Genomic DNA, 13,237 nt, shown 5'->3' on the forward strand with positions numbered 1-13,237 from the left:
TCAAGGCGAAAGACGGATGAAGCCTCGAGGTGAAAGTTTCACACCTTCAAACTTCAGGATTCTGCACACATGCCCATCAATAAAAATGAGCACAAAATAAATTCTACATTTTTCCAACATTGAGGGAAACAGAAATAAATGAATAAACGTGTAAAACAAAGGTTTAAAAAAGGTAAGATTGTAAAAACCTGATGTGATCTGCAAAAACTGTAACATGTAATGACAAAAACCAAACAAAATGTGCATGTTTGTGTCCCGTCTCCCTCGCTCACCCTGGGCCGTTGCTGTCCTCCCGGCGGGTGGCGCCTCCATCACTGCCCCCTCTGCAGCCCAGCGTCTCCTTGGCCCGATGCTCCACCACCTCCCCCTCATCCAGGGCATGGTGGAGGCGGTAATTCACCGTCTTCAGCAGCAGGAACATGGCACCGATGACACAGCAGTAGATACCAACGATCAGCGTGGTTGGTGGCAGGGCCTGCAACAGCAGAGGACGGGGTGTGTGTGTGGGGGGGGGGTGCAGGAGTCAGAGGAGCAGCCATGTGTGTCATTGTGTCACGTAGCTGCACCCCCCCCCCCCCCCCCCCCCCCCCCCCCCCCCCAGAAGATCCCTGCAGCCGGAGCTGCACCTCCTGCATCCTCCTCCAGTCACTTATCATAAATGTAAACCTATAAACCTGCAGAGCCCGGCGGCGCATTTCCACGCCAGGAATAGACGTGAAACTGCACACCGGCCCAGTCTGACCCGGGACAGGCCCATGTGAGCTGGGTCTGTGTGGACCCACGCCCCCCGGCCCCCCCTGGGGTTAGGGACCCCTCCAGTACAGGGGCCATGTGGGGTCAGACTAATGAAATGCTGGACAACAAACAAACACGTCAAACTTTCTGTCAGCTCGTGACTTTAAAGCCAAGAGGGGGGGGGGGGGGGGTGCAAAATATTCAATTTATCATTAAAACAATAATCTCAGATTAAATCCCGAAACATGAAATCAAGAAATTGTGAGAAAACCTTCACGTAAAGTAAAGTTTAAAGTTCTGAACGTTTAAAGACGCTCGAAACAGTTGGTGAAGTTTTCGGGGTCAAACTTAGCCCACATCGGCTCCTCTTCCAGGTAATAGACAGAGACCGGCGGCTCGGAGCAGCTAAGCTCGCCGACACTCGGCTGTCAGCGGCGGGAAGGAAGGGAGACTGAGGCGCGCGCGACGGCGCGCGCGCTTACCATGTACAGCGTGAACGGGAAACACAGCAAGAACAGCCAGATGTACAGGTGGGACGCGTTGACGAACGTGTTCTGGTCGGGGTCGTAGTACCATCCGCCTGTGACTGAAGCCCAAACCCCCTGCCTGAGGATCTGCAGCGTCTGCGACCCCATTGTTGTTCGTTTCCGTTTAAACGGCTCCGCTCGGATTCGTTTAAACGGAACGGCCGGGCTGACACGCAGCCGACCCGCCGTTCCGAGTCGCGAGCGGGGCTCTGTTTTCAGACGGTGGCCTGAAAATCCCCTCCGCAGCCATCTTTTCCTGCTGCTATCCCGGCCAGCTGGGGCACTGCCTCTGTCCTCCAGCGAGGAATGGACTACATCTCCCTAAAACCCGCCGCGGTTCTTCTTCGTGGCTTCGGGAAAAAAGGATTTATGGAATGCACCACCATGATTGGGCACCACCGTTTTCATCCATTTTTAGGGGGGAAAAAGGTCATAAAATGTTACTTTTTTCGACCCTTGCGTATCTATATATCTTTACCTTTTGTTCTAAAAAGAATGCTTTTAGGTAAAGAAACACGAAACGATTAAAAAAGGTTTAAATTAAACAAATGGCTCCTCAAAATGACTCGAGAGCGACATCTGTTGGCGTTCTTGAGTATGACAGTCAAAATGAGGTTAAAGAAAAAAATCTTTGAAGAAACATAAAAAATGACGCATTTTTTGTTTGAACCATCTCAAAAACAATGTTGTTTGTTGGTCTTTAAGTAAGAAAACAGTTATTAAACAATAGTAATCTGCTTTAAAGAATATTTCAATTATTAGATATTAACATTAGCTGAAAACGAAACATATTTCCTATAAAGGCTGAATTAATGAGTGTTTCCCTGTAGTTCAACATCCAGTGGACCAGAAAAGGTTCATTCTTTTTGCTTTTATTTGAAGATAATTGACCAACTTGAATATTTGAGAATAGTAAATGATAAGCAAAACCACAATGCACAAAAATAAAGCTTATTTTTAAATGTGTATAAGAATTGACCTTAAGAAACACAAGACTCACAACTGGAACCAAATCCTTCTTAAAAAATATTTTAGTTGAGCATTTTACATGTTTAAATGACATCATGCTTCATGACTCTTCCATCCAGGAGGCTTGCGGGGCAAAAAGCTGTTCTTTGCACTCCGTGAAAAACACCGAGCACATCCACAATGAAAAGCTTTCTGACTGCAGGTGACCCCCCCACTAAAGACCACGACAGCAACCGGAACCCTCCTTAAAGCCCACAGCACCCAGAGTTCAGTTTGATGCAGCCCAGAATCAGAAAAAGCTAGAGAATTGGGGGGCGGGGTCCCAACAGGCGAGGAGGACGGCTGTCACTGAAGTCTCGCTCTCTTCTCGGGAGGGGGTTTACTTGAAGGAGTGGGGGCTGATGTCTTGGCAGCCGACTCCCTCTCCTCCTGTTTCACAGTTTCTGCGGGAGCTTCTGGCTCCTTCTTCACCTCAACTGCGACACAAACAAAACACTTTAGACACTTGAGAACCTTTGTCCTGATGTGGAACAAAGACTTGGGATCCTACCTGGAATGGGTTTGTCTCCAGGCTTCGGCTGAAAAAAGATGTAAAAAAACTATTTAATTTGAATAGAAACCCCAACAGGAATAACTGCGATGTAAGGAGGAACATACCTGGTAGAAGGTTGGAGGAAATTTTGACCTGAGGTCCATAAGAAGCGTGTCCACGCGGTGCCTTTGAAACAAAGAACTCAGCTCCTCTTTTTTCTTAGACTTCGGTTTGGCTTTTTCTGCAAAAGGAGATTTGATTTGATCCAAATAGGACCAAGTAAGTTTTTTCAACCAGATCCTAAGATCGCAAACTCTAAAGACGGTGATGTTTTGTAGTAGTCCTCTCAGTTTTGTGCAGCATCACCACACCAGATGTGAGGATGCAGACCAAACCCCCCTAAGAATTCTCATTTACATTCTAACATTGACTAGACGTTTTTAGCCAAAGCAACAACACTGAGGCAGTCACATTCTAAGATAAGCTCTGGAAATAGACGTCTCAGCTGCAAATAGAACTTTGAATGGGGATAAAGGATTTTTTCATAACAGCTGTGTAGGAAGAAGAGCTCAGTTTTTTTAGTCAACCAGCTGGATCATGAAGCTGAAGAGTTTCTCTGAGACCTTTTAGTGTTTGGTGCAGGAACCAGCAGCTGCTGCTCAAAACGGAGGGGTGATAGACGAGGGAGTTTAGGCTGTAAACGAGACCCTCTGAAGGCAGCAGTCAAAGGAAGTCAGCGCACACAGACGTGCATCCTTTCTGGCTGCTTAAAAACGATTCCACTCCTCTGCAGAGGGTTCGTTGAGTAGGCTGGTAGTTCTGCTGGAAGATCATGAAAGTCAGAGGTGACGGGGGCCGGCACAGGTGAAAGATGAGGACTGTTTTCTCTAAAGGTGACCAGCTAATCCAAGCAGAAATCACTGAAGTTCTCCAGTTGATGGTGAAGATGCAATGTATGAAATTGCTGAACTTGTTTCTGAGGAGGTTTCCACCTCCACCTGTGTCAGAACCATCAGAGTTCCTTCTAAGGTCTAAAGCTTTGAGAGCTCACTCCACAGTTCATGCTAATCTCTGAAGATTTTCAGACTTTCCACCAGTATTACATTTTATCTTACGTTTTCTCATCAGTCTGGTCATTGCTGAAGGCCCACCTTTCTCTTCTTGGTCTTTAAATTGCCACCAGTATCCCTTGGATGGATGATAACGGCAGTAAGACATGGCCTCGTCGAACGCAGACTGGATTCCATGGACGGCAGACAGCTGAGACGGATGTTGCTCAGATTAAATCCAGAAAGGGTTCACGCGGGATTTAAGGACAAGAACTGTTCTTACCGTTCGGGAGCTGATAACTGTTCCCAGATCAGGGGCCTGATAAACGACTCCAGCTATGATGTAGAAATCTGCCAATGGCACCACTTAAGGAAGAGAATCAAAGCTTCAGACCCAAGACGTCAAACAAATTTACTGAACAAAAACCTGCTTTAACTTTATTGATGATCGTTTGGGTTACTTTTCAGTCGGTAAATAACATAATAAAAACGATCAAAAACTGTCCAACACACTTTGTTCACAATAACATGTCTATTGTTGGACTCCTTACCTTGTGTCGGTGACTGTCTTTGTTGTTTGCGGATGATATAAAGAATCGGCTCCTGAGCGTGAAGAAGAATGTACTCGACTCCAACCATCTGACTGAGAACAGCAGAAAAAAATGGAAATATGCAGAAGAAATACAAACTTTTCACGATTTAATCAACATCGTATGCGGTGGATGAAGTATTCACCACCATTTAGGTGTGACTAGCATGAAAAATCAGGAGCAAACACCTGCATTGTTTCTTTTAAAGGAATTTCATTGGTTGATGTAGGAGATCTAAGTTAACCTTATTTCGACAGTGTTATTTGTTTTTTTTATTTATATATGGATGAATTGGTTAAACTCTTTGTTTAGTTGCTTTCCTGCCCCCCCTTTGTGTGTGGTATAGACTTGTATGTAGCTATATATTTTTTCCAATGTGTAAACCAGATGGGGGTGTTTTTCAGATCACTTCAGTCCCCTTTTCCTTCATGTTCATTTGGTTCTTTTATTTTTTTGGGCCCAAATTATTTTTTATTTTGTGGAGACAGAATCCTTGTTCATAATGTTTTTAAAGCAAAAAAGAAATAAAACCGGTTTTAAACAAAGCCACCTTTGTCCTGCTGACTGATTGTGGACCCTCACACTGTATTTGACCAGAAAGACCCTATTAGGATAATTCTATTTTCTTAGAAATCTAGAATATTCCTTGTTATAGATTTCATAAACAAGATTGCTCACAACAAACTTACTTGAGATGCTCCAGTGAGAGCCGCTGCATCTTCACCACCTCATTGTTGCAGCTTCGCTCATAAAACGGGTTACTTCTCTCAGAAAAATAGTCCAAAACATTCCCAGGGTTGAGGATCGGTACCCAGCTACTGTCTACCCAAGAAATCCCCAGAAGGTTATCTGCAAAGAATTTCATAACATGTCCTTTATCAGGGCTTTTGGTTTTCATTTCATTTATAGAGCAACTTTCACCACCATAAAAGGAGGCCCAACGTGCTCTACACAATGACAAATCAATACATGATACAAAAATAAAACATCAAAGATGAAGACAATTCAAACTCAATTCAAATTTGAATGCTCTAACTATGGTTCAGTGCAGCAAGAGGCTCAGTTTTACACATTCACATTTGTAAAAATAAACGAGTGCAAAACAGTAAGAAAGAAAAGTTTTCATTTTATGCAACTGAAGCATCAGAGAATCAGACATGACCAAACAGGTTAAACATAAATGTTTTAAAGGTGGAAAACAGAAGCACTGCTTTTAGTGTTTTAGTGCCTTAGGACAGAAATTCCAATACATAAAGCCCAAAAAGTAAAAACAAAATGTTAATTTGGCAGGTTATTATTTTTGGGAATCCAAACAAATAACCTTACTTCATAACGACAACACAGTTTTGGGAGGAGAATGTTTTTTTCAGACAAGTAGTAGAGCTGGTGCTTTAAAAAACAATGATTTCATCTGTTTTAAGTATCACTAAACATAAACTGGGATTCTAATCAAATCAGTTTACTAACCAAGATTGTCAAAAAAGCTGCACTCAATCAAAGAAAAAAAAGCACCGAGGTTAAGCTTGAACACAGATATATAAACATAAACTAAATATTGTTATTCCAGATGATAACTGTATTTTTCCAAATGCCCCTTCCACGTAATAACTAGCGTACTGAGAAACTGTGAGGACAACGTCTCTAAAATAGAATATATTCCCAACAACTTAGTCATAAAATCGCCATAGCATCAATTAAATAATAACTGGGAAGTACGGAGCCCGTGTCCTTTAAAAATGTAAAATATATCTTGTTCCCACAGATTAATATATTGTTCGCACTAAATAATATTCCGTTCCCACAAGATAATATTCCGTTCCCTCAAAATACTATTTTGTTCCCTCTGAAATGATTAATTCGTGCGAACGAAATAATTATTCACATCATAAATCATTCATAAACACGGATATGCTCTCCGTCCGGCCGCAAAAGCATCTTCCAGCGGTAACTTCCGTGTCTCTGTGACTCACATTCTTTCAAGAAAGGAAAAAGAAAAACAAGAATGATCAATTTATTATTGTCTCAATGACTGTAAGAAATATATCATAAGTTTTATGATACCTAGGCTTGCTGCTTTGCCGTACGATTCACTGGACATACCAGCTCTTTTGCTTGTCATGCCGGCATTCGGGCAGCTGGCCGGCCGCTAGACAGACAGCCAGCTGATATTGTAGTTTAGGGTCAAATAAAGGAATAATAATATTCAGGACTTGTCTTTTATTAACATACTCTTTAGCAGTCACTTTACATTCGAAGGCTAGTAGGCTACATGCTAACTACCCGATCATTTATCCTGCTATTCATAAACATGGATGTGAGTAATAATAGTTGGGTTTACAGCAGATACCTTCATATTTCTGTCTGTGTGTGTCTCATTACATTGTATTGAAGACACGGAGGATGTTTAGAGATCAGATTTATTTTAAAAAGATTCAAGATAATATTCCGTTCCCTCGAAATACTATTTCGTTCCGAAGAATATCAATATCTGTGGGAACGAGATGGATATATTTTAGTTTTTTTTATGTCAGGACACGGGCTCCGTAGAAAGGACAGAAGAGTCTGCAAAATAAAATATATATATTTCCAACGGTAAAATTAAAAGGCAGCAGTGGCTAAATAAAAGATTATACGACAAATAAACCACCCCGGATGCTTTAAGCATCGCTTAGCTCATCAGCTACCGTTAGCCCATTAGCTTCTAGCATCAATATAATTTGCAGCTAATCAACAACAAATTCAAACACCAATGTGCTTAAAGAACTAGCAAAATATCATATTCTGTTTTAATCCTACAAACATACAGCTTAAAAACCAAATAAATAGTTGAATTTAAAGGAATGTCCGAACCCCTGAAGTCCACCGACGCCATGATGTAAACAAATGTCTCCACAAAATGACGTTTCCGGTTTCTCCCGGTCTCATGTTGATGACGTAACTACATATAGGAACGGTTGGGAATTTTTTAACTTCTCTTCCGTTTGTTTCTATGAAACAGTTTTGAAAAGGTAATGAACACATTGAATACATTTATAAATAGAAAAGTATTTAAAAAGATAGTTTTACGGATGTAATTTATCTGTAACCCCGGCATCTCTATAAGTCTGAAGAAACCGAAGACCAGAATTATCGTTTCTAATTTTTCTAAAATCCTGTTTAATCACTAGAGTGGCTAGCAGGCGGAACAAACATAAATAAATGATATGATACAAAATGTGATATTATTTTATTTGCCCAAATTTTGTTCACACATTATTTTTTCTCTCTCTCAAAATGTTCATTAAGAAGTTGTAAAACTTTGGCAGACCTGTCCTGATACCATGACTTAACTTCACGACACTTGTTTGGAAGAGAATCTTCATCGACAACTTGGAAACTTATGAATGTTTACATTTTCTTCTATACTGTATTAGATTTGAACAAATGGAGCAATAAACATAATTGAGAATTGATGGACATAACATTTTTGAACAGTTGCGTTTCCAATACCTACGAAGACACTTTTCTCGTTTTATAAAAAAAATTATAATAATTCAAACATTTAATATTATTGTGAAGGAATCAGGACATGTTAAAGTCATATTTTAGGGTCAAGACATTAGATCTCATTTATTTTAAATAAGTATAAATACTATTTTACTTGTAGATTTCTGCATCCCTATCCTTCAAGATCTACTCCCACAATAAATTTCAGGCAGGTGTGCTTAAAGCAAATGTTGTGTTTTGAGGAAAATATTACTCCAAATGTAAAGCATTACACGACTTAACGTAAATAATTAACATATTAAAGCAATATAATATTCGTTTTACATTTTCTGTGAGTTAGTTTTACCAGGAAAATCATGGCCTGTTTCAGAAACGCTTAACCCAAACGCAGACATGGAGCCTCACCTCCAACTTTTTATTCCCTTTGATGAAAACATTTTTTAAATGATTCTTTGCTTTCTCTGCACATTATAATGTGCAGAACTGATATTTGGAACGGCAGCTGCAAACATAGAAGCCGCAGAGGAAAAGTCAGAGGACAGATGACTGCATTCCTCCACGATGACATAAGAGGAGAGATTGAATTAAATATTTCATTGCAGGGATGCATCACAAGCTTCAGATGTTTACATGTTCAGAAGGATAAACGGGTTTTATGATGAGGTTTTTTAATCAAAGCGGTGGTTAATTCTGATTATTTCACATGAAATACCATCTTTCCTTCACACTGGATGTCATTGATCCTCCAATGAACCAGCGAGCTGTTCTGTTCTGAGAGGAAAACACGAGCTCTGAATAAAGCGGAGGAGCGGCGCGCGGCTGCGCGCGGCTGCGCACGCGGAGAGGACGTAGTAGCTGCGACACCGAGAGGAAGGCGCGACTAGGAGCCAGAGGATGCAGTGAGGAGCCTTGAATCCGCAGCTCATTTTCAGGCGGGGGTGAGGGCGGACTTCACCGAACCATGTCGAACATGAGCGTGATCAAAGCCGGGCTGGAAGGCAGGGCGGACGGCGGCGGCGGCGGCGGCTCTCCGAGGCTCCAGCCGTGCGCGCAGCCCCCCAACAACAGCGGCGGCGGCGGCCGGACCAAAGACGCCAGGTACCAGCAGCAGCTTCAGCACCAGCTCCAGCAGCAGAGGCATCATGGTGGGTCGATGCTGAAGCAGCCGTCCCACAACGAGCCGGCGGACGTGGTCAGGCGCGCGCTGGACTTCAAGAGCCAGGGCACGCAGTGCTACAAGGATAAGAAGTACCGGGAGGCCATCGGGAAATACCACCGCGCTCTGCTGGAGATCAAGGGGCTGTGCAGGGTTCTGGGGGACCCGGACGCGGGCTCCAACTCCCCGTCGTCCTTCCTGCCGTCCATCGGCAGGTCCAGCCCGCTGACGGACGAGCAGAAGGGGGCGATGGAGAACGCGGAGCTGGAGTGTTACAACAGCCTGGCCGGTGGGTGAGCTGTTCAAACAGATGTCTGCTCCAAAAATCAGGAATGATTCACGAGGATCTGAGCCGCTCTGCCCCCCCCCCCCCCCCCCTTGACGCATCTGTGAAGACGGAGCAGCATCTGTGTCACGAAAACACACCAAACCAACATTCTTCTGTTTTTAATTTACAAATGTTTTCCCTCATTAAACCGCAGATGATTTTCAGTGAAATCATCCGCAAAGCTGCATGACAGACTCACATGAGGCACAACATTAGGGGGCGGATCTCTGTCTGACTCCACCCCCAAAACCAGCATTTGTATAGCAGAAGAAAGATAAAAACACTAATAAATGAGACGGTTTGCCAAAATAAACGTGTTTCTTTTCTGTTTTTCAGCTTGCCTTTTGCAGATGGAGCTGGTGAACTACGAGCGCGTGAAGGAGTATTGCTTGAAAGTCCTTCTTAAAGAAGGGAAGAACTTCAAGGCTCTTTACCGATCTGGAGTGGCCTACTACCACCTGGGAGATTTCCAGAAGGCCCTGCACTACCTGAAGGAGTCACATAAACAGGAGCCGTCAGGTTAGGAGTAACAAACAGCTGCTCCGATTTACCCAAACACCTTCTCCAACATTCAGGTTATTCACTCCATTAAGGAACACACAGTCCAAAATAATTATAAATATGCTCAAAATTTGAAAAAGGAACCTCAACGTTTTAAAGCAAAATTGTTATTTCCTTTGAAAAGTCCATTAATCTTTTTTTTTTAAAAATACTGCCACCTAGTGTTCGACAGTGTTACTACAGATTACAAGTGTGAACGTGACCTTTCAAGTCCCACTCCGATCATCTTTTGTTCTGTTTTCAAAGCGTTCGCAGCGTTCTTTTAAATATGAGGCTGCCATTTTTAGCCAAAATGCAGAAAAATACATCACCGTTATTTAGGACATAGTTTCTGCAGAGCAATAAAAAAATTCACCTGAGTTGTGGGTGGGACAGTTGGTGTTGAGCAACCCCGCCCCCCTTCCTCTCTCTGGTGCTGAGAACTCTGGATTGGAGCCGCTTGTGGCCCGCTCAGCACATTTTCTTACGTCACAAATGCGATCTTTTTCAAACAGCATTTTTTCGTCTGCTACTGATTCACAGCGATTTGAATAAAGAAAAACCTCAGAAATGCAGTTTTAAGCTTACATTTCTTTAACTATATCCTCCATCATGACAAAATACCTGACAAACAAGTTTTAAAAGCACTTTTTTTTTTATCAAAGTAGGCCTTAAAAATAGTAAACTTAGTTCCATAAAATACTGTCATGTAGCGTTCAGAAGTCTTATTACTATTACTAATGTGTTGCATCTCTTTGAACGAGCTGCATTTTTAAAGGCTGATGAGGACATAAAAAAACTGCAAAACCTTCCAAGAAATTTAGTAATCACTAAAAAATCTTTTGTAATTTTTGGAAAAGGTTAACTGCAACGGAACAAAAAGAGGAGGGTCTGGGATTCTGGCTGATGATTTGTAACCAGGATCACATTAATTCCCAGAAAGTCCGTTCACCAGACTTTTGTTTTCCTCGAACTTTGAATTTGGTCAGAAATGGCTTGTAACACCTTCTATACCTCCCAGAAGGGTCACACCTGGTGAATCACATCGTTTTCCATTTTTGGCAGGAAATCTGAGAGAACTCTAAAAAGGCTGGAACCAAACAGAGAGTAGTTTGGACAAAAAAGGCTTTTGTTACACTGTAAAATCAAACGTTTGTGCAGAATCGTCACTCGTGAACGATTTACGGTAAACTCCTCCAAAGTCGATTCAAAGCCTGAAGAATGCATTTTTCTTGCAGAGAAATCTCAACCGGGACAGCAGGAGAAGCAGGTGGTGTTGCTTACTATCGTTTTCCACCAACATGTCTGCTGAGGGAGTTCATTAGGAGATGGAAATGGTGTCATGACTGCAGGCATGACACTCCAGGGACAAATGCAGCATGAGAGGGAACTGCAGACGAGTGACAAGCAGGAGAATCACAGTCAAACTTTTACTGTGTTCATTCCTCCTGACTGACCCCGGCGTGGTTTTTGGCCATTTAGCCCTGCCGATCTGGGGAGTGGCTCAAACGGTCTGCATTTCTCTGAAAGGAGCTCGCTAAAGTCTTCATTGTTGTCAGGGCTTCATGGTCTCCATCAAAACCCTTCCAGGAATGGGATGGCAGTTTGATGAGCTCTAAAGAAACAAAATAACAGGGAAGCGACTCCGTAGATGTGTGTGCGGGCGGGAGATGTGTGATCACGTTCATGCACTACTTCCTGGCTGGACAGGAAATAAATGAGGCATTTCCTGCTTTTGTTTTGCAGACACCAATGTCATCCGCTACATCCAGCTGACAGAGATGAAGATTCGCCGAAATGCCCAGAGGGAAAAGAAGGAGGCGACATAAACGCTGGCCGTCTCCACCCCCCCCCTCCCCACAGCCCTACTGTGTGTCACCCAGACCTTAAACACCACAAACCCCGCAGGTCACGGCGTGAGATGATGTTAGTTTGCTTTCGCCTTGCACAGTTGCCGGTCACTGAACTTCTTTGTTGTGTGCTTGGGAGTTTTTGCATCCAGTTTTTTTCTCTTGAAAGCTCACCCTGACCCATCCCGAGCGCGGCAGCGGTTAAAGGGCGAGGCCCCGCCGGTCCAAGGGCTGCACATGCAGGCCAACGGTTCAGACAGGGAGAGGAGCAACCGTGCAGCACGTCTGCAGGCGCCTCTCGCTGCTCAAACTGGCACCTGTCCTCGCACAAGACCCGTTGGAAATGCCTAGAGTAACAGCGGCCCACGCTGCTGCCACCGCTTTTCCAAGAGCTCAAACAACTCACCCTTTTTTATACTTTAACCACACGTGAAAAGGCAACGTGAGCCACTTTCCACTGCTGACTTCAAGGAGAAGAGCTTGAGAGACATATCACTAACTGTAAATAGTCTAATTTATAACAAACCACAAGAAAATATAGTGCAAAGGGAAGCTTTTTGTGCTTATTAATGCCAAAACGGAGCACTTCATTCACAGCATTTACTGTCTTTTGAAATACTTTTTGTGTTGTGAAGGTGCAGTGTGCAATAAAGGTTTCTGAGGATTGAAAGCTTGCTTCATGGCCAGTTTCTTCTTCTTTTTTTTCAATCCATAAAAAGTGACGAAGACAAGTGTGGATAAAGACAAATGGGCCACATTTGTTTCCATGGTTTTACTCAAAGTGTGTTCCAGTGCAAATACATGTAAGTCAATAACAATTGAGTTCAGCTTATTCACTGGCTGCATTCCACTCAGACGAGGAGTCCTCTGCATCGCTGCAGCCCAGAGCTGCAGGGAGACGGCATTCACACGTGCATCGGGTCACGCTTGACAGAGGGAGGTCAGAGGTCACGCTTGACAGAGGGAGGTCAGAGGTCACGCTTGACAGAGGGAGGTCAGAGGTCACTTCAGAAATCAGACATTAAATCAGAAAGGGTTGAGTTTCCCCAGTTTTTTACTGTAGTTATCTATCGGCTCCTAACATTTAACAGACAAGATGTGCTTCTTGACACAAGCTGGGTTGTGTGATGACCTGCGATGCGTTTAACCATCTTTCTGTCCAAAAGTTACACAAAATAACAACTTAAAAAAAAAACTTAAGGCCACACAATACATTACATTTGATAAAAAAAACGAATTAGTGCATTGAAATAAATAAAGTTCAGTTATGCAGTTGACACAGACTCTGGATCCCTCAGCGGATCCGGGTTAATGGTTCAGGAGGCATTCCGTGCACAAACCTACGGTGTTCCACCTGCCCGCTCAGACGGAGCCGCACTCCTGCAGTTATTTTTTGCCATCTCGGGAATGTTTGACTGCAAAGAAATGCTCTCAGAAATGCTCGGTGATCGGCGACAACAGGTTGATAACCAGGA

At 43.2% G+C, this 13,237-nt stretch overlaps 3 protein-coding genes across 4 annotated transcripts in view; 1 reads left to right on the forward strand and 2 right to left on the reverse strand.

Annotated features, from left to right (window-relative positions):
- Positions 1 to 1,605, reverse strand: part of pcnx1 (pecanex 1) — a 28,340-nt gene extending 26,735 nt beyond the window's left edge. For both annotated transcript variants that reach the window (XM_023951610.2, XM_023951609.2), the window contains exons 1-2: positions 1,218 to 1,605; positions 273 to 475 (exon numbers count right to left, since the gene is read on the reverse strand). In XM_023951610.2, coding sequence (XP_023807378.1) covers positions 273 to 475; positions 1,218 to 1,370 — 356 coding nt within the window. In that variant the 5' untranslated portion in view covers positions 1,371 to 1,605. The remainder of the gene's footprint in view (positions 1 to 272; positions 476 to 1,217) is intronic.
- A 513-nt stretch (positions 1,606 to 2,118) lies between these two features.
- med6 (mediator complex subunit 6) lies at positions 2,119 to 7,356 on the reverse strand. Its single transcript, XM_004082085.5, has 8 exons — positions 7,253 to 7,356; positions 5,092 to 5,251; positions 4,364 to 4,455; positions 4,096 to 4,178; positions 3,915 to 4,023; positions 2,889 to 3,004; positions 2,782 to 2,809; positions 2,119 to 2,707 (listed from the first exon to the last, which is right to left on the reverse strand). The coding sequence occupies exons 1-8, from the start codon at positions 7,272 to 7,274 to the stop codon at positions 2,577 to 2,579; spliced, it is 741 nt and encodes a 246-aa protein (XP_004082133.1). The 5' UTR covers positions 7,275 to 7,356; the 3' UTR covers positions 2,119 to 2,576.
- A 1,317-nt stretch (positions 7,357 to 8,673) lies between these two features.
- Positions 8,674 to 12,432, forward strand: ttc9 (tetratricopeptide repeat domain 9). Its single transcript, XM_023951702.2, has 3 exons — positions 8,674 to 9,333; positions 9,709 to 9,891; positions 11,659 to 12,432. Exons 1-3 carry the CDS (start codon positions 8,850 to 8,852, stop codon positions 11,739 to 11,741), a joined length of 750 nt encoding a protein of 249 aa, XP_023807470.1. The 5' UTR covers positions 8,674 to 8,849; the 3' UTR covers positions 11,742 to 12,432.
- Positions 12,433 to 13,237: the final 805 nt, after the last annotated feature.

The sequence above is a fragment of the Oryzias latipes genome, chromosome 22, assembly GCF_053564925.1.
Source record: "Oryzias latipes strain Hd-rR chromosome 22, Olatipes_Hd-rR_3.1".
Classification (NCBI taxonomy): Eukaryota; Metazoa; Chordata; class Actinopteri; order Beloniformes; family Adrianichthyidae; genus Oryzias; species Oryzias latipes.

Bases quoted from the DNA above. Each gene is read 5' to 3' on its own strand.
- med6 (XM_004082085.5), bottom strand. From the start codon at position 7,274: ATGGCGTCGGTGGACTTCAGGG. The intron at 4,456-5,091 runs GTAAGTTTGTTG...TGCTGTTCTCAG, and splicing joins CTCTCACTGGAGCATCTCAA to TCAGATGGTTGGAGTCGAGT. The intron at 4,179-4,363 runs GTAAGGAGTCCA...CTCTTCCTTAAG, and splicing joins AAGACAGTCACCGACACAAG to TGGTGCCATTGGCAGATTTC.
- ttc9 (XM_023951702.2), top strand. From the start codon at position 8,850: ATGTCGAACATGAGCGTGATCAAAGCCGGGCTGGAAGGCAGGGCGGAC. The intron at 9,334-9,708 runs GTGGGTGAGCTG...TCTGTTTTTCAG, and splicing joins GTGTTACAACAGCCTGGCCG to CTTGCCTTTTGCAGATGGAG. The intron at 9,892-11,658 runs GTTAGGAGTAAC...TTTGTTTTGCAG, and splicing joins ACATAAACAGGAGCCGTCAG to ACACCAATGTCATCCGCTAC.